Here is a 21,237-nt window from a genome sequence, read left to right as displayed (position 1 = left end):
CATGAATATGTTTATAACTCTCTTGTTGTTAGTTTACATTCATATTTAGAAACCATATCTTTTGAGTTAAGTCATCTTAATCCGGGGATGGTCACTCGTCCATTATTTAACTGTAAACTTTATCAGTGTTCCTAAGTAATGTCAACACTCACCAAAATATTTTGTTGTCTCATTTCAGCACAATGCCAGCACCAAAGAAAAGGCTAAAACAGCAGCTGTTTTTTTTAAAAAAGAGTAACGTCAGTGTGAGTAACAGTTACACAACACAAGGACACACCTAATCATACTCGACCATTTATCAACATTTTTGGTATGATAGTACATACAGTAGTGAGGCAGTTGAAACAATGAAAGGTGGAGAGACTGATGAAGCTCAGGTGAGGCCTTAAATTGATTAGTGAAATATGTATTAGCCCATTATTACTTTTTAAACAATTTTATCATGAGAAGAAATGTAATACATTCAGGGAAAAGATAGGAGAGCCGGGTGGAGCTTCAGAGTGTGAGGTAAGGTTTAAAAATCATATTGTTGATTATATCCATTATATTATTAGATCCAGAAAGGAGAACAGGTGAGGACTGAGGAGTTGAATTTTTAAAGATAAATTTTCAATAATTATTTCATTATTTCCACAGTACTGTAAGGGTTTGGGTTAAGTTATGATTAGGTTATCAGCTGCACTAGAACACCCCACTAGTATTCTGCACATTTATATGGTGAAATGCTACTCCATAGTGACCAGTAAGTGGATTTTTCCCCCCCATTTAGTATTAAAATGGCCCCCCTTTATGCTCAGGAGCTGTACCTTAGACATGCATCTGATGCCATTTTGTATGTTTAGGAGCAGCAATGCAGCAGGAGGAAGGAGGAGATATGTTTTCTTCTACCCATTGCAATGCCAAAAGCACTGCCAACAACTCTACAGTGTACACTCCCAAACAGTCTGAGGAATACTTTACTAGAGAGACCTTTCTGCATGGAACCCAGAATGCAGCCCCTGTTGTTTGCTGCTTTGGATCTTTAGACCTATCTGTATACTGAGGGTAATGCTGGCTAACACAAGCTGAGAATGCTGACAATAAGTCTGTTTTCCCTCTCTCAGCTTCCTGAGTTCCAGGAGGTATAGGTCTACTTGTGATTTTATAAGCAGTGGTGGACAAAGTACTCAACCCCAGTACTTGAGTCAAAGTATAGATACTCCTGGTCAAATATTACTCAACTACAAGTGAAAGTTGCTCAGTCAAAATTTTACTTGAGTTCTTGCTTTTAAAAATACTTAAGTATTCAAAAGTACATGTTTTTAAAAATACTTAAGTATTCAAAAGTACAAATTACAAAGTACATTTTCTAATATCAATACATGCTGTATTGTTTTCATGATGCATTTACAGAAGCTTGTAACTCTCTGAAACCATCTAATGATGCTCTGACCTGCTTGTAGAACCACTCTGCTACACAAAGCCTATAGAAACACCTATAAAAACTTCAGCATAGAAATGCAGTCAAAAACAAAAAGGACAGCTATTGTCATTTTCTGATGTAACTGTATTAAAATCACATCATAAAATTAGATTGAAGATAACTGTAAGGAGTTCTCCAAGTCTGTTAAATAACAGATTTCTTTCTGTCTTCAGAGGCAGTATATACATGAATTATGTGGTATTTTTCACCCCAATAAAACAACCCAACTTTAAAAGCTACCTGGAATAATTAATAATTATAATAACATCTTGAGATTTAATTTTGTCTTTCTCCTGCCGTCACCATTACCACTTTTTGTTTGAATGAAAGAGGGAGAGCTTGCTTGTTCTTGTTACAGAGAGCGCCTGGATGATCTATTTCTTTTACATCAGTCCCATTTGAGAGGAGCTACTGTGATTGGTTTCCGTCTGTGATGAACACAGCATGTGACCAACTGCATTTTAGAAAAGAAAAAAACACCAACAGCTGACTTCAAAGCTCAAAGTAACAACAACCTTCCTAGAAATGTAGTGGAGTCAAAAGTACAATATTTGTCTTTGAAATGTAGTGGAGTGAAAGTAATAAGTTTCCAAAAAAACAAATACTCAAGTAAAGTACAGATACTCAAAAAATGTACTTAAGTACAGTACTCAAGTAAATGTACTTCACTACTGTCCACCACTGGTTATAAGCTCCCATGGTTCAGGTTCAGGAGTTACCACTGTTGGTGTTATGTGAGCTGAGTAAACCAGTAAAACAAAGAGTGGACCCAAAAATGCAGACTGGAACGGAGGAGGCAGAGTTCACAAGTGATTTAATACAAACAAAAAGAAACAAAACTCAAGCTTACTAGATTGACGTGACATTTCCCATACACCAGGGGTGTCAAACTCATTTTAGTTCAGGGGCCACATACAGCCCAATTTGATCTCAAGTGGGCTGGACCAGTAAAATTAAAGCATAACCTATCGATTATTCTGCCGATTAATCAAGTAATCAGATAAGAAATATTGCGTGTTCTGCATTTTTTTTTCTATTACATTACTTTTGCTTTATTTAAGAACAATGGTAATATAGAAAAGAGAAGATAACACAGGTCTATTAAATGAACAACTATAAATTACTAAAGTAAAAATACTCAGTAAAGTAACTTTACTTTTTCTGTAGATTTACTTTTACTGTTTTTACTTTACTTTCTACTTTTTTTTCAAGTACAAAAGGTGCAAGCAATGTTGAGAAGGTCTCTGCACACCTGAAATGTCTGACAGGTGCGTCGGAAGAAAAATTCAATTTGAAAAAAGATAGCAGACTCCCGCACACTGTCTCGCTTTCTAGTGATTTATTGAATATCCGACGTTTCGGTCCAAACGACCTCGTTTGGACCGAAACGTCGGATATAGGCTCTTCCAGAGGACCGGACAGCACACCTGTGTAGACACACAATTTGTCCCACAGAGCTGGGGTTGGCGAGGTCAACATGTCGTCCTCTAACTCAGCCTGGTAGGCCAGCAGCAGTGACGACACATTCAGAGCCTTCACCGATGTAGTCACTGCCTTGTAGCTTTTTTCAGTTAGCAATGACTGGAAACACTCACCTTTGGAAGGCAGAGCTGGACCTGCAGAGGTCATGGTGGACTTCTGTGTGGGGTGGAGGTGAGAAGCAAGCAGAGGTTCAACCCAGTCCAACGGCAACCCTCCTTGGATGGGGTTTTTGGTGGTGAGAGGATTGCTCCACGACCAGGTTGCCTCCTTCAGGCACTCAGGGAAAACCGGCAGAAGCTGTCTTGTAGAGGATTTGGCTTTAGGGAGCCGCTTCCTCTTGTAGCGAGACATGGGGGTTTTGGTGGGGAGTTTAGGCCATGCTATGCCCAGCTTTGTAGCTGTTCTTTTACCTGCTTCATGCAGTTCCATGCTGGCAGTCAGGTTTAGAGGGCTGCTGCTAGCATCACCCAAATCCAGCTTTGCAGCTGGAGGGAGGGCAAACGGTTCTGCACCATCATCCCTGTCATTGTCGGAGCTGAGGCTGATGCACTCGTCCCCTGAGTCAGACACAGCCCCGCTACATCACCAAGCTCAGCCAACAGGCTGGCTTTGTGCTGGTCAGGGTCGATTAGCGGTGCTGTAGCGTCAAACTGATTACCCCAGTTGGGCCCCACGGGGACGGCGAGTTTTGTTTGACAGGTGTGCACAATGCTCACAAGCAGCCGGGGATGCTAGCGCATCCTAGGCATGCTGTAGCCCCAGACACAAAGCACACATGGGCTGAGTATCTGCCCCAGCAATCTTGCTACTAGACTTGTACCGATTACAATTTTTTTGGGCAATTTGCAGAGTGCTTGGGTGGCCGATACAGATTTCATTTTTCCAAACCACTTTACAGCACACAAGATATTGCAAAATTTTCTAACTTTCCTTCATTATAACATTTTAACCAAGATAGAACCAGCTTTTCAATAATCATGTCAAACAACAGGGTTCATACACATTTTAACCAACAAATTTCCATGACTTTTCCATGACTTTCCCATGACTTGGTAGCAAGTTTCCATGACAATACATGACCTCTAAAACATCAATGTATGCATGAAATATAGGAATATAACGATGCAAAAAAAATTATCACAGTGGAAATGTCAAAAAATAGATCTAATGACAATTATAGTTTTATACAAAATAAATATTTGTTTAAACTAACACTGATATACCAGTTTACATAAGGTAAGGTATATGTTATTGTATTCTGGAATAATTTCACAAGGCATACATGTTTCGGAGGTAACAGGGTCTGAAAAATGAATAAGCAAATGAAGGTACCCAATAATACTTTAATAATAAAACATTATCCAGTAAACACTGGAGGTAACAGACAACCTTTTTTTGGGGGGAAAAGGCATCATAAACATGTTTAATAACAAAAAATAACATTTAATGTGGAGAAAAAAATCAATTTACAGTTTGTGCTGGCATTGAAATTTAACAATAGAAAAGACAAAAGGCATGAATAGCACAATTGTGAAAAAAAAGAAAAAGAAAAGACAAAAGAAAAAGAGCTTTTCTTTCCATATTTTTTGCCGTCTGAAATCCTCTATGATCTACCGGTAACAGGGAGAGTACATGTGTGAATTTAGCTTATTTCTAACTGGGTTCCTCAAAAACAAAGGACGACTAGGGCCGAGCGAGGGTCCTGTAAAATGTTTACAGCGAGAATCTACGCTGTTTACATGCAAACGAGGCTGCTGGAGGGATTAATCTCTCATTATCTACTGTCAGGGGGACACGGGAGAAGCAGACCGACCTGCGAACACAAGACTGAACATCTACATTTTGCCACATCTGCGTGAAACGTAGCCTCTGCTGTTTATATCCTACAATAAGGAGGAAACGTTTTAAAGCAGCTCATCATGGAGGCGAAAACAAAACAACCTTTACATTGTTTCCTGCTCTATATGATCAGTAATATGTCAGCTCTGTGATGGAATAAATATTTTGTACTCTGCTTAAGAAAAAAAGGAGTCGAGGGACATTCCTGCATCTTTCTGCTTCTTCCAATAAAGTGCAAAACGCTTAAAAGGGAACAAAGCTGCACAAAAGGCTCCGTCTATTTACAGGTTTGGACAGAAACAGATAATTTCCTACGATCCAGTTAAAGTCTAAAGGAGAACGTTCCTGAGCTCTGGATTTCAGAGTTGTGTTGCAACAAGAGCAGGATTTTATGGAGTGTTAGGACACTGTAAAAAAAAAATTTTTTTTGAGCTCTGACTTTTTTTTTAACAAACTTTACATTAAAGTGAAAGCTTCACATCAACGTGCAAGCTATAGCCTCCTCCCACAGAAACAATCCATACATCATTCATTTTTTCATTTCTGCCAGCTTCTCATCAATTTGCTTTTCAATCTTCAGCAGAGAAGCTTTCTTTTCTTTTGCAGTACGCCGGAAACTGTTGGATTTGGCGATGAATGTCAGTTTGCTTGTGGTCTCTGCTTTCTCAGCATATTCGTCAGCTGATTTTTCTAGGTCACAAATATCAGCCTCAATTGTAGCCCTCCTGTTTTTCAAATCATGGAGTTCATCATTGAGGGCCTTCCGCTTCAGATCAACAGTTTGCTTTTCTGTGACTCTTTTCTGTTCATCCAAGTAGGCATGATACTTCTGTCGAGCACCTGCTGCTGACATGAGCAGCTCTTTTGTGATGTTAACGTTTGTTACACCCCCAACAGATCGGACATGGTCGACAATGAGTCTCTGCGCCACCAAAGACATTTCTTTCTGATTCTCCACAATCAATTCTTTGTTGATTGAAAATCCTCTTTCCACACTGGCCTGTCCATGCGACAGGACCAGTACAAGCTTCATCAGATCCCACACTCTGCAAAAAGATGGCTTTGTCCCCACTGTCTCGTAGAGAAGGCTGTCAACTCTATCTGTGATGGGATCAAACTCCCTGAAAGCAGCGTGACAACGAGCCATATCACAAACCTCCCTAAACTCTCTGAGGGTATCATCACACACTGCATCATCTATGTGTTTACATTCAACAAGTATGTGTAACATTCTTGTCATTTGTTTCACACACTGTTCCTTGGATTTAGCCATGCGTCTTGGGTCGAGGCACTGCATGCTTCTCACGAATGTGTGCTGCAATGGAGCCTTTTTCAGCAGCTTCTCAAGGAGGGTGATCAAAAGCCTCTTGCAGTCCAATCTCACCTCGATCGCCTGCCTCTCTGACACCTGTTTTGAGGATCTGAGTTGCTTCAGGATGGTGTCTGCTGCAAATCCAATGTCAATTTGTGAAGCATACTTATGTAGACTGTTGTCCTGGAAAGGCACCTCCAGAAGTTTGAGTGTGGATGTTGCCTCATGCAGGTGCTTGTCCACCACAAATCGGCCCATGAGCCCTGCAAACGATTCAAATAAACAGAATGTTTGGTTTGAATGAATGATTAAAATATTTATTTTGATCATGTAAAATAGAGTAATTAAACAATTAAAGAATACAATGTAAGCAAGTAGCTGTACTTTGCAGACTTTTGTTCACATGTCTGAAAAGAAGTGGGCTGAAGCTAAACTCATATAGTTCCACCCCTTCTCCATACCTCTTGACTCTTAAGTAGCAAATTATAGGCCTAAATCATAACACAGCAATACATGCATCACTTTCATTCGTGTTAAACATATGATATGTGCTACTTGTATTGTCTGCATGTAATTACCATTTATCTCATTCTAGCTTTTAGTTTATTATTACTGTTATATTGTTATTAATAATAGCGTAGACCAGGGGTCGGCAACTAGGTTTGCCTCAGGCCAAATTTTTCTCTGACCAAATAAATGGTGGGCCAAAATCACATCTTCAGACAAATACCTGTTTTTTCCTAATTAAAAAACTTATTTTAGCTATACTATTATATCTTGTACAAAAACATAATTTAATAAAGTTATTTATTCAAAATCAATTGAATTTGCTACAGACTGTTATTTCTATGCCGCATAACCGCGGTAACACTCGCGCGCCTGGTGTAGCTTGTACAACTGACAAGTGGAGCTTTCCAAGTGCGTATTAAGCACGCGGTGAAATGCGAGCGCGGGGTGCATTTCACGTGCGCAGTGTAGCTCCGAGTGCGCACTTGATGTTGTGCCTCGCCTGTCCTGAAAGTGCTGGGTGATGTGTGTGTGAGCGCACGCCACAGCGCGACACACACACACACACACACACACACACACACAGTCAGAGCACAGGACAGGAGAGGCAGGTAGGCTATGCCAAGTGCGCGCAGTCCCGGCGGCGTCTGTGTGTGTGCGTGTGTGTGTGTTGTGGGCGGGTCTGGGCCCACAATGCCAGGTCCGCTTTTTTGTCCCAGTCCTGCCCTGCTGCGTTATGAAACAGACAGTAACCTGGCGATAATAAGGCTGCTGTCTTAGATGATGCCTTGAGAAAGGTAGCTTACATCAATGTAACGAGCATCATAAGGGCAATTTCTGGTGTTGGTGATGGATAGGAACATTAACTGTATTAAGACGCACACATTTTTGTAATGCACAATCATGCAACAGGTTGTACGTTTAAACATGTTATGTTTCAACTCATAATTCTGCACAAGGTTACCACACATTGGTTCAATTTCAAAGTGTTGTGTGTTTCTAACCATAAATAGACTGGATGTAACAAATCAAAAGCACAGCAAATACATAATAAATATGTTTAATCTTGCCTTTGATCAGTTTATTCATATCCTCGCAGAGGAAGGGCAGCATAGGTTTGTCCGTCTGATACAAGATGAGAAAGGGGTCGATTTCTCTTGCAATGCTGTTAAACGTCGCCACCTTCACGGTGAAAAGAGGGTCAGCACATCGGTTCTTCACCTCCTCGAATGACTTCACCTTTGGATTGGGAAGCTCGCCTCTCCCTACCATCCCAACGTAGTTTTTGTCATGCGGCCAGAGCCGCAATCCTCTCTCTGAAACATTGACATTCTCCACCCACCGGTGCTTGCAAAATTTAAGCATGGTTGTGTTACATCCAGTTGCTTTCACAAAATCTTCGTGTCGGGCTGGACTATCATGAACCAGCCAGTATAGACTTGAGAGTCCGTGTTCAACTTCCCATCCGGTGGATTTGCATCCTTCTCTGAATGCGTTGTGCAGTATGTGCAAACCGCATGAGCCGATGTTGATAAGCGTCTTTCCTGCATCAGTCTCCACTTGCTTCTGGAGTATTTCGAACACTTTCCAGTTCACGTTTGGCCCGTCCATAGAGATTTGGACCAGATTCCGAGTTCCGATCTCCGAAAGCAAGTTGTTCAGTCTCTCAACAATGTCTGCAGCTGTTGCATGACCCAGAAACTCCGAGCCGATGTACGTCGTTTTCACCTCGGGCCCGTCCCACACTCTCACATGCATGTCTACCTGTTTAGACTGCAAGTTGTGATTCAGGCTTTCGTCAAATAACATGACATATCTTTGCTTTGACACTCGACGTAAAGTGAGTCCTTTAAAGTAGGGCGCCAGTCCAAATGTACACAGATATGCGCATTTGCGTTCGCCACAAGCAAATTTCGTTGCTATTTGGCTATCTGGAAACATAGCCTGGAAAAGCTGGCTTATGTCTTCACATGACTTGTATGAAAAGTGAGCATTAGCTACCTTAAGCGCCCATAAAACTTCTGAAGTTAGCACTTCATTTCTGGTGACAACATTTGAGAGAGTCCCTTGTATCAATGAGGAGGTGGCAGTACTGCTGCTGCAAACAGCCGGTGTCACAGTGGCCCTCTGGGGGGTTGTCTGTGGTCGGAAAAAACTTGTGATGGCGCTAGCTTCGCGGGCAGTCACAGCAGCGTGGTGCTTTGCTCCTTTAGCATGGCTAGTCAATGCTGCTTCCCCCATATTAGAGATATCAAACATCTTATTGCATACGACACATTTAGCCTTGCCTTTGTCCTCCGTCTTCTCAAGCCATGATTTATACTTCTCTGAGTGCAGCCAAACGTTGTTGAATAAGCACCTTCCTGGCATCTTTGTGAGCTAAACTGTTAAAGCATGTTGTCACTGGATCCGATCTGCACCTTTCTAATTTAGGCCACGCACGTCACGCGTGACCTGATGAAAACAGAGGCTGGTCAGATCAATGCGCGAGACTTTTCGATAGGAAATATTTATTGATCAATTTTAAAAATCAATCTTACAGACTGTTATTACTAAATGTTATCATTAAATCCATGACTTTTCCAAAACTTTTGGGGTGAATTTATGTTTCCAAAACCTTTCCAGGCCTGGAAAATGATATTTTCAAATCCCATGACTTTTCCAGGTTTTTTCAAAACGTACGAACCCTGAAACAAACAAACAACAACAGTGACAGGTTAAGATACATTTTCCTTTTTGTTCACATAACTTCAGGTGCAGTATTACAATAAAGTAAAAAAAAGGCATACATAAATAAAAAATCTTGGTGTATAGCATTTGTGGGTAATTTGTGGAATAGACAAAAAAGTAAAACTATCCCCTCAGGCAAATCAACTGTTCAACTGTTTCTTTTCTTAACAACTAAAAAAAGATGCACATTTGAACAGGCTGCCATGCAACATTAATATTTGCCTTATAGTAATGTGTAATTGTAGGCCATTTTTCTACATGAAAACAGGTACATTTATTGGCCATATAGGCCTAGAATAAATAACTGAAAAAACTAAAATAAATAGGCCTACATAAATTGGCAGACATCTACAAAGTGCCATGTTAAGGAGAAAAACATTCATATTTTAACATTCAATTACAGACTATAAGAAAAAAGGTGTTGATTTGAACATGCTACTAGAGATGCACTGATTTCAATTTTCTTGGCCAATTCTGATTTTCAGTCTTTCTAAGAACTATAATTGACAGCATTCACAAACTGTTTTTCAACTTTTCTTGTGAAAAATAAATTGAATTTTCATAATAAAACACTGACTATTAAATATTCATTAAATACTTTTTTACATGTTCTCCAAAGTCCTCCAGATTGCCTTATTATAGCTTTATATTAATATTATGAATCAGGTGAACGTGATCTCGCGAGATTTTGCGGAACGTGATTTCACGTGATCTCCTGTGGAAGCAGATGTAAACAAACCAGAGACAGACACGGTGCAACAGTTTGCTGCTGTAAAACTTTGTTGTGAGAAAAACAGACGCAGAAGTCAAATGAGTCTGTATAAGAAAATGTTTGAGGAGACACATCAACACAGGTTGTTTGTTCTTCAGCCAGAACAGGGAGGTGAGATTTTAACTGTCCCTCTGTGAACAGCAGTCTGCTGCTGGCTAACATTAGCCTGAAGAGCTACACAGTTTAGGCTGTTCTGCGACATTGTCAGCTGCTCTGTCTCGTTGCAGACTGTCTGTCTTCCCTTTATCTTACTGTTGCAATCTGTCGCTAACACCAACTTCATGCTAGCATATATCTGAGTTTGTGGAGCTGTAATCATTGCGGTGGTGATATCATGGTCAGTTTGTCTGTTGCGTGCATGATATGACCATCGTGCAGAACACGTGTGACAATGACCGGCACAGAATCGGATATGTGATGCTGACCGGCTGGTCAGTGGTCAGGGCCAGTCATGTGAAAACTGGCCCGATTCCGAGCATTACTGATTAATCGGTTAGTCGATTAGTCTACTTGCTACCGCATGCACATACCTTCGCCAGCAGCTTGTCCTTGTCTGTGGCGAGGAAAGGCAGGCCTCATCATAATATACGGCAATTAAAATATGAATTGTGTGAAGTAGCTAGTATGGTGGCTAGCTACTGGAGCAGCTACTGTTTGGGAACAGACCAGTTACCAAACTAAGACAGCCCATGCGGCGTTAGATAGAGTTAGGCGACTGAGTAGTTAGCTTGCTCTATGAACTGTGATGCTAGCCATTAGCCACACAAACCATCTGAGAGGTTGCTTCTAGGAGCGAGAAGAGTGTTTAGACTGAGGAAGATGACGTGACGTCAGGCTCTTATGGCAGCAGGATGTCCCTCCTCTGCAGAGCAGATGTCACATCTGTCTGCCAGTCAAGACTTGTGTAGTGAAAAGGGGCTTCTGGGGGACAGTGCAGAGGCTGTGTCCCATAGTGAGATACCGAGACTGTTGAGAGGGAACAAGCTTTACACAATGATTGACATTACCACGAGTCAATGACCATTGGGGGACATACGGGGTGGCCAATCAGATTGCAGGGGGGGCGGGTGCCCCCTGTGCCACGATGGATGCCCCGCCCCTGCACGAGGTCCATTATTTCCTGATTGTTTCACAGCAGCCAAATTTCAAACACAAATAAATCACACACACCACAGCAACGCCTGATTCTGGCTGAATGTTAAGTTACGACAACGATGATACTTTCCTATGCAAACATATTTCCTTATATCGAGAAAAGAGAGTGTATCAGTACTGTATGTGCATTACAGGCAGCAGGTATGAGCTTGCAAGTTTAGAGTGAGTCTAATTCATAAACATATGCTCGGTGGTAAGAATAAACTTGGCCAGTATGCAGGTTTCATGAATCAGATGGTAACTTTGCATGGGAACTTATTTTGTGTACACAGTAAAAACATTTCTACATGTTCATGAATGAGGCCCATTGTCTGCAAATAAGGCCAGTTTTTGCATTCCTGATGACATTTTTACACCCCTGATCATATTGCTCTGTGTAATCCATTGTGCCAATAGCTCAATAAAAACTGTGAACAGAAGTGGACTGGGGCAGCCCTGTCTTGTGGATCTCTCCAGCTGGAAAGAATCAGTGAGCTCACCATTTCAGTCTAGCTGATGGTAGTCTACTGCATAGAGCTTCTGTTGTCTTAATAATTACTTGATTAAACCCCAACTTCACCATAACATTAAATAGAAATTTCCAATTACGGAACCAAAAGCTTATCAGCATAGCCTGTATTCATTTTGATATTTATGTGTCTAATAATTTGTAAAGATCTCCTAACTTAATCATGTATCTGGCATGACAGGACAAATCCTGTTTGAAAAATTCTGTATATAAAATGTCAGCCTGTAATGTTAGAAGGTGAGACGTGAAAATGACACATTGTCCTGAGAACAGAAACATAAATCCCAGTGGGTTCCAAATCTGAGTGCTTTAGTTTATTATCTGGTGGTATTAACAATTACTGAGGCAGAAGAATGCCATTTCAAAATTAATCAACATTACAGGCATGGAGCTTGACCTTTGCTACAGCTGCAAGGATGAAAGTTTTTTCCTGTGATCTTTTAGACAAAACAGCCTTATGAAAGTGTTATTTTACAGTTCGGATTATTTTAAACTAATGAACATGTCATTTTGTGTTTTCAAAGCCATTCTATTGAGTTGAGACAGATTCCATATTCTATTCATGTTAAGAAAAAAGCTCTCATGCATGTGGTGTGAGGCTTCAGATGCATTCTTCGGGAGATTTTAGTGTCTTTCTTCAGTAAGTGGCCCTTTTTTCCACAGTGAAATGCTGAAGGTAGATCCATCACATGCTGCAGTATTTCCTTCAGAAATATTTAGGTTAAAGTGTCAATCCAGTGTTCTTGAAGCTTTGGGCTTTCACTTGGAATTTTGTCTGAGATTCCAAATGTCACAGCAAACCTCAGTGCTGTGCATTTTATCCCTCCAGCACTGTGCACAATTTGCATCCTCATTGTTTATTATTTTGAAGTATTTCCACACAAAGCTAGTGGTAGACATCATGTTGGATGTCTAATTCAGATGGTAGAGCCACAAGTTACTGTATTAAGTGCATTAATGATCATAGGTGTTTGGATTCATGGTGCTTTCAGATGAACAAATTAATTAAAGTGCTTGGTATGCTCAACCAATAACACATGAGAGCAACACACACTGCTCCATATGTAAATCAAATCTTTAAATGAGCTCCCAACAGTTGTTATTTTAATGTGTTTCATTGTGTTGTATTTTATAAGCTGTTTAAGATGTTTAGACATGGTTGTTAGTTAGTCTCTCAGGTAATCCTCAGTATATTTTCAGAGCGTAATTCTCCCTCACACTAACACAACACGATCAGACATGTTTACATACCCTTAAAGGGCAATTGCCAATAACTTGCAGTAAGATGAAGGTTTGTATTCTTAAGGAAAAGATGACTAAATTGATGAAAGTCGAGACTGACGTATGTTTTGGAGTGTATATGGGGATCTGGTTTCGTGGACATATACAAGTTATTGTACAGTAAATTTACAGTATCTGTCTGCCAATTGTACAGTAGTATTATTGTTTATGTGTTGTGATTGTGTGGACAATCTAAATCTGCAGATAAAATAATAGCAGCTGATGTTGAATAGAGTTTATTGTGTCAATAAATTATGCCGAGAGCGACCTGTCTAACAACAACAAACGCCTCTGCTGCATCCTTTCTCCTGTTTATAACAGGACATTAACGTCTGTCTGCTCGTCCTGTCATCCAGGACCTGTAACAGATATTTGGGGGCTCATCCGGGATTAGCGCCGCCACCGATGGACTGACGGGTGCTGATCCAGTGATATGTGAATTCCGAGACCAGAGGGACTGCATGTTGTTGGAGTGAGGGGTTATCCAGTGTGCGACTATGGAGGCGAGTTGACCGACGCAACGGAGACACAAGCCAACAACAAGCAGGATGTCTGTCAAGGACAGAAAGGGACTTGTCCGGGCCATCAAGAAAAAGCTTAACCAGCTAACTGCCAGCGAAGGTTTTGAGATTGCCACCAGCGTCGGAGCAGTTAAGGGACTTGATTCAACTAAGCTGAGTAGAGATGATGAGGAAACTAGTGTCGAGTATCTCTCTGCTTACCTGAACTGTCCAGCAATATTAGAGCGTGATGACGCAGGACTATATAATATATAATATATATAATATATAATATTGCAGAGACTAGAAAATATGGTTGATGGGGTAATCACAAGACGAAATCCAGCTACAATGCCTGTTGGACTTGGATCTAGAGGTTGAAATGGGTACATCTGCAACACCACCCCATATGCCATCAGATGATGCTAACCCTAGGTCTGACACAGGTGACATTGATATGCAGACTTTGCTTGCTTGTTATGAGGAACTACATCAAAAAAAGCATAAATGTAAGTTATCGATTAACACACCATATACAGACCAACAAACTGCAGGGAGCTGTAGTCAGTCCACCAGTCAGCACAATGATTATGTACAAAGCACACAGTTAGCTTCTGGGGACTACCACCATTCCAGAGGGGAACCTATCTCACCCTTGAACTTGCCACATGCTAATTCTAGCCAGCCACCTAACACACACTCACCCCACACTGTGTTTGAGACATGGCCTAGCCATATGGGGGAGGGCATGGTTGCTCTTAAGGACCTTCCACTTTTGCCATGAAAAGAGTTTAAGATACATGGGGGCCAAATGAGTGACACCACCTCTGACATTAGTTATAACCTCATATGCAAACAAATAGATGAGGGTCTCAGAGAGAAACACACTGAGGGTGAGGTCATCAGAGGAGTGCTTAGTGCAATCAAACCTGGCAACTTCAGAGATATGTTGACAAACAAAGACGACCTAACAGTCACAGAGCTCAAAAGCTTCCTTCAGTCACACCTGGGTGAAAAGAGTGGCACAGAACTCTTCCAAGAAGCTAAGCAGAATGAGCATGAGACCCCACAACAATTCTTATGTAGGATGATTGGACTCAAACAAAGAATAATGTTCACCACCAAACCAAGAGACTCAGTCGTCAAGTACGATACATCTACAATACAGTGCATATTCTTGAACACGATATGCCAGGGCATTGGGGAGAAGTACGAAGATGTCAGAAAAGAGCTGAAGCCTCTACTTGTTCACCCTGCAGTGTCTGATGAGGCCTTGCTGCAACAAGTGATAAAGACCACCACAGAGGAAAACGAAAGAAAATGCCAGCTCGGCCGCAGTTCAACCCGCAAGGTAACCCAGGCCCATAGCACCCATGCTGAACCTGAGGAGAAAATTAAAAGTGAAGCAAAAGTTAACACAATAAGCAAAGACAACCAAATACAGTGACTGAGTACCCAGGTTGAAGCCTTGACACAGGCAATGGAGAGACTGAAACAATTAGTAACACAGACTCAAGCACCTGAGCAGCGCTGTGTGGCCACCCATCACGGTAACTCTGACAAATTCAGGTCAGAGAGAAGGACATAGCGATCCAGTTGCTGCCCACAATGCACCACACAGGCAAACCCAAACTGCAACCACTGCTTTGTCTGTGGAGAAGAGGGCCATCGTGCTGTCGGCTGCTTGAAGAAACAGAAACAGTCGGGAAACGGGACACGGTCAAGGCAGCGGGACAACCTCTGACCGGTCAAGAGTACACGTCCCACCCCCAAAGAGATTTGACATCAGAGCCAGGTGAGGTCGATGATACCAGCACAACATGGAGTGATAGTACAGCACAGTCATGCAAGTTGGTAGCCCCACTCATTGGTCACAAATCTCTACTTAAATGCAATCTTGGTGGCTATGCCGCCACTGTGCTGCTTGACACAGGAGCCAATGGAAGCCTACTTGACCGCACCTGGAAGAACAAGTTCTTACCTGGCCAAGATGTAAGACCTCTCAGTGACCAGATGGATGATGACTTGAATGTGTCTGCAATCACCGGGGATGAGGTACCAAATAATGGATGGGTTGAAGTGGTGGTAAACCTGCAAGGCAATGATGACCCTGACTTATCCATCCGTGTGCCCTTCCTGGTGAGTTGCCTGAAATTAGAGAGACCATTAGTTGGTTTAAATGTAATCCAAGAACTCATTAAAAGCAATAAGGGCAGGCCTAAACTAATTTCTATTGTGTAACATTCCTGCTGGCGCCATGGAGATTGATGATGCTAGTGCAGGTGCAATGGTGAATTTCATTCAGGGTCAGAAACATTCAGCCATAGAACATGCTATAGTCAAAGTTGGCTTTAAAGGGGTCACAATTCCTCCAGGGCATGTAGCTCACATTAAGTGCAGGGTGCCAGCAGATATTAGCTCCTCAGAGTTACTTGTACTTTTTGAGCCCAAACTTGAGAGTGTACAACTAGAGCCATTGAGCACTGGAGCAGGGCTAATGGAGATTCACCAGACAGACAGACAGACGCTTCATTAAAGTGCCAGTGTCAAACCACTCCAAACATGCCGTAACCTTGCCAAGCCTAACAGTACGGTGGCCGACAAGTGCAAACGCGCTGCATATACAGACAGGTGCTGCAAATACAGAAACGCGCTGCATATAAGAAAACAGATGCAAAAGGAAAACGCTGCAAATACAGAAACGCGCTGCATAAACAGAAACGTGCTGCAAATACATAAACGCGCTGTATATAGGAAAACAGATGCAAAACGAAATCGCTGCAAATACAGAAATGCGCTGCATATACAGAAACGTGCTGCAAATACAGAAACGCGCTGCATAAACGTGCTGCAAATACAGAAACGCGCTGCATATAGGAAAACAGATGCAAAACGAAAACGCTGCAAATACAGAAACGTGCTGCAAATGAGAAAACAAATGCAAAAAGAAAACGCCGCATATACAGTCACACAACGGAAGTTCTCCAGGCCTCTAGGGGCAGTGCTGAGCTTTCCCCCGAGAGACAGACAACGGACAAATCAACCTGCAGAGGAGAGGAATAGGCCTCCGTGAAAATATTATGGCACATATTACTAGATAAAATCCTTACTGTCTGTTATGTATTATGCACTCCCTGTACTTTACTGTTGTTTTATGTATGAGTGTTGTCATGTTGCTTATATAATGTCATGTTTCCTTGTATGTCTTCAACATGAATATAAAGTTTGTTTAAAAAAATAATAATAAAATAAAAAAAATCCCCAAAGGGGAAATGTAATTATGAAGAATAAACATCCCGTAACTGATTTTTAAACTAAAAAAAAAAAAGGAATAGGCCTATGTGAGAAGTAGAAAGTTATTGGTGAGAGGAAAATTGGAGGCGGGAGAGGCTACATGAAAAAGTACATATTCTTTTTTCTTTTTCTTTCTATCTTTCTTTTTTCCACATGTGGCCCTCATCTTTTACTGTATTATGAAAGTGCAGCTGATTTACATTTTTACATTTTTGTTTGTTTGTCGGATTTACATTTTCTGATTTTTTGCCTCTCCCGCCTCCAATTTTCCTCTTACTAATAACTTTTTACTTCTCACGTAGGCCTATTCCTCTCCTCCGCAGGTTGATTCGTCCGTTGTCTGTCTCTCGGGGGAAAGCTCAGCACTGCCCCTAGAGGCCTGGAGCACTTCCGTTGTGTGACTGTATATGCGGCGTTTTCGTTTTGCATTTGTTTTCTCATTTGCAGCGCGTTTCTGTATATGCGGCGTTTTCTTTTTGCATTTGTTTTCTCATTTGCAGCGCGTTTCTGTATTTGCAGCGTTTGCGTTTTGCATCTGTTTTCCTATATGCAGCGCGTTTCTGTATTTGCAGCACGTTTCTGTTTATGCAGCGCGTTTCTGTATTTGCAGCGATTTCGTTTTGCATCTGTTTTCCTATATGCATCGCGTTTCTGTATTTGCAGCACGTTTCTGTTTATGCAGCGCGTTTCTGTATTTGCAGCGTTTTCCTCTTGCATCTGTTTTCTTATATGCAGCGCGTTTCTGTATTTGCAGCACCTGTCTGTATATGCAGCGCGTTTGCAATTGTCGGCCACCGTATAACAGTCTTAGGCAGCATTGAACCAGTAGACAAGGTAACTGAGACAGACAGCCCTAGCAATGATCATGAGAGCATCCAAGTGAATACTGTTGACTCTGTACCAGTCTCCAGCTGTGACCAGACACCACCCACTATGACTCTATGGCACCCACCCATAGATGTTAGTCACCTGTCAGATGAGCAACAAAAGGAGGTACACTGTAAACCCAGATTTTGTTTCTAATGAAACTTCTGAGTGATCATTAATTAAACTTTTATGTTTTGTAAAAACCTGCTATCATTACTAAACAACATTAGCTGATTGTACTATTTAGCTGAAAAATTAATTGCACTAATCGGGTTTAGTAGAGATAACTTGGTATGTTAAGTTTTATAAGAAAGGGGAGGGCCTAATTCAAAAACGGCCCTGGTCACATCACAAGGCCAGCGCAACGGTTGGTAACAGTGCTTGCACAGAGGTTGACACTGACTCGGCGGGATGAGCACAGGCAGCTACAGCAGACGGTCTGTCGGCACCCTCACCAGGAAGCAGCTTTACTGAACGCCTTGAACGGTTATCTTTGTGGGAACTTTTAACACCCAAAAGCTTAGAGTTAATTTGTTGACGCTGTTTTTTTCTGTCACATGTTAATGTACTGTTTGAACCTGTGCATGGTGTTAATACATGCTTATTGCTAGCTAATGCCCACTCAAAATTGTGTCAGCTGAATGTTAAAGTTAGCTTAGTGTTAACATTCTGAGGACAGCTCAAATACCAGTGAGTTTGTGCGACTATAATTTATATTTCCGCCATTTCATGCGGTAGAAAAGCGGTTCAACCTCTGTCGGGGCAAAGGAGTGTAGCAGGTGCTGCCGCTGTGGAGGTGTTTATGTTGTGGACGCCGCGAGCTGCGCGCCACGCATTGATCCACTCGACCACTCTGTGCCCACTCTCTTTCCCCCTCTCACTCTCTCTCGCACACACACGCTTGTTTACATGCCGGTTTCATGTGTAACGCAGACGTCGTTTCGGTTCTGTTACCATTTTGTTGTTTTTACAGCGATATTGTTGAGCTGAGTTGTTGAGCTAAAAGTTTTTTTGTTTTCTATTTTTACAGATCCTTGTGTTGTGAGGATGCTGTGGAAGTGTAAGTAGTGTGAGTTTATGTGTGTTTTTTTCTGTCACATGTTAATGTACTGTTTGAACCTGTGCATGGTGTTAATACATGCTTATTGCTAGCTAATGCCCACTCAAAATTGTGTCAGCTGAATGTTAAAGTTAGCTTAGTGTTAACATTCTGAGGACAGCTCAAATACCAGTGAGTTTGTGCGACTATAATTTATATTTCCGCCATTTCATGCGGTAGAAAAGCGGTTCAACCTCTGTCGGGGCAAAGGAGTGTAGCAGGTGCTGCCACTGTGGAGGTGTTTATGTTGTGGACGCCGCGAGCTGCGCGCCACGCATTGATCCACTCGACCACTCTGTGCCCACTCTCTTTCCCCCTCTCACTCTCTCTCGCACACACACGCTTGTTTACATGCCGGTTTCATGTGTAACGCAGATGTCGTTTCGGTTCTGTTACCATTTTGTTGTTTTTACAGCGATATTGTTGAGCTGAGTTGTTGAGCTAAAAGTTTTTTTGTTTTCTATTTTTACAGATCCTTGTGTTGTGAGGATGCTGTGGAAGTGTAAGTACTGTGAGTTTATGTGTGAGAAAAGTTGTTACCTTTTAAAACACGGAAACTATGGTAGAACTGTCCCATTTCCCTGCTTACACCAAGAATGTGTGTGCACATGTTCACTTTTCACTAAAGATCAGGCATGTTCACGAAAGAGAAGATAACTAATGACTATCTTTCTATTATATAATGTGTCTCGATGTATATTTCTCTTGTCCTCTTTAAGGAAAACATTGATATTTTTAATTTGGGGCATGCTGTTTACACATTTAAACATCAACATTTCAAATCATACAAAAAGGACATTCATGGGTGTTTTTCCAGCTCTACTTTGCAGATGGCTTGCCTTGTATAGCTCAGTTGATCTAGGTTCTTAGGTTGTTTGTTTTTTTGCTCTCTGTATTTTTCAGGTGTTCATGGAGTTCAGCAGGATTGTGGGCAAGAACCTCAAGCAGGAATTCTATGAGAGCATAGATTGGCACAGTCCTTGTCTCGAGTTATTTCATTCCAAGAGAGGGAATGTTGGACAGTTGTTGACACAGATTTCACAGCAGACCAATGTAAGTCCATACACATTATGTGCTTGGCATTGTTCTTTACAGGTTTTGTAAAAACATCATAGTGCCACTCTATTAATTGTGTAATACAGTTTCTTATAGATCATTAGCTTTTTTATAGATCATTATTTGTTTTTCACTTTAGCTATCTAACTTGTTATTCTGTTTAATTCCCAAAAGACTACAGCGCCAACTGTGATCCAGACACAGGTGCTCAGAGGGCTTCTTCATCATCCTGGGGGACAATCCCACAAACTTCTTCAGAGCAGGCTTTGTAAGTAAGCTCTTGCTTTCTTTTCATTTTCACCATGACACTCTTACAGTATATTGATTAAAGTTTTTTTTTTTTTCAAATGAGAAGTCTAATGTAATGATTGTGCTCTTCTGTTATTCTTTATCAAGGAATCTGATGATGATGATTCTTTCCATGTCCTTGACATCAGGTTACTTCTCATTGAGCATGAAGGTGCTGTGCTCACATCTTCCCAGCATCTCAGTCCAGCCTCGTTGAAAATCATCATTGAGAGAGAAGTCGTGATGGAAAACATTCAAGATCTGCCAAAAGCAATGTGCATTCTGTTTGGACTCACATATGCACTCCATCTTAACTATCCCAAGACTATGAAGCTCACATTTCAGTTCATCCAACAGGTATTGCTCTCGTTAGGCCACACTGACCTAAAACCGAAGCTACAGACTTTGAAAAATCAGCTCACAATGTAAAGAGATGGCAGCTCTACTGTAATAAGCTGTTGACTACTTTTTTGCCACACCAGTAAAAAAACTTTCTGACCAGTGGGGTAAACCTTTTTTATTATCAGGTTATTAAACAGGCCGACAAACAGGCACACGTAAAACGCAGACACACACACAAATAACAGACACGTTCAACACCCACTCACAACACCCACACACAAAAACCACTGACACATACACACCTACACACACTTAAATGCTGTAGGAAGTGGGCTGAAGGATGTGACGTGTGAAAATTAAAATTGAGGAGTTGTAGCAGAAAGACATAAGACATTGGACCCTATCTTACGCCCGGCGCAAAGCCATTGCGCCGCCAGCACAAGTGATTTTGCTATCTTACGCCAGCGCAAGTGCCATTTTTGCCATGTGGGTAAGATAGCAAACACACTTGCGCTGGGTCTGTGCTGCTGTGGGCAGGAGGTCTAAGCATGAAGGCAAAACAAAGGCGTAGCCGGGCGCGTTTGCTATCTTGTGCTCAGCGCATCGTGTCTTGTGCTGATCGAAAGCAAGCGGGAGGCGCAATGGATTTAATTTATTCAAGGCATGTCCAAATCCACCTTTGCCGTCTTGTGCCAGGGGCAGGAGTGATATTTCGCCCTGCCCCGCCCTTTGCGCCACCAGCG

The 21,237-nt window shown here is 41.6% G+C and overlaps 1 protein-coding gene and 1 long non-coding RNA gene across 2 annotated transcripts in view; both read right to left on the bottom strand.

The window, feature by feature from the left end:
• Positions 1–21,237, bottom strand: part of LOC146315945 (uncharacterized) — a 151,152-nt gene that overhangs the window by 51,402 nt on the left and 78,513 nt on the right. The gene's annotated exons all lie outside the window — the stretch shown is intronic.
• On the bottom strand, positions 4,388–9,167 carry LOC146315947 (uncharacterized). Its single transcript, XM_084736625.1, has 2 exons — positions 7,673–9,167; positions 4,388–6,358 (listed from the first exon to the last, which is right to left on the bottom strand). The coding sequence occupies exons 1-2, from the start codon at positions 8,970–8,972 to the stop codon at positions 5,313–5,315; spliced, it is 2,346 nt and encodes a 781-aa protein (XP_084592751.1). The 5' UTR covers positions 8,973–9,167; the 3' UTR covers positions 4,388–5,312.

The sequence above is a fragment of the Lutjanus erythropterus genome, chromosome 14 (assembly GCF_056507025.1).
Source record: "Lutjanus erythropterus isolate fLutEry1 chromosome 14, fLutEry1.hap2, whole genome shotgun sequence".
NCBI lineage: Eukaryota > Metazoa > Chordata > Actinopteri > Lutjaniformes > Lutjanidae > Lutjanus > Lutjanus erythropterus.
The sequence above is the reverse complement of the archived record's forward strand: the minus strand, read 5'-3'. Positions and strand labels throughout refer to the sequence as shown.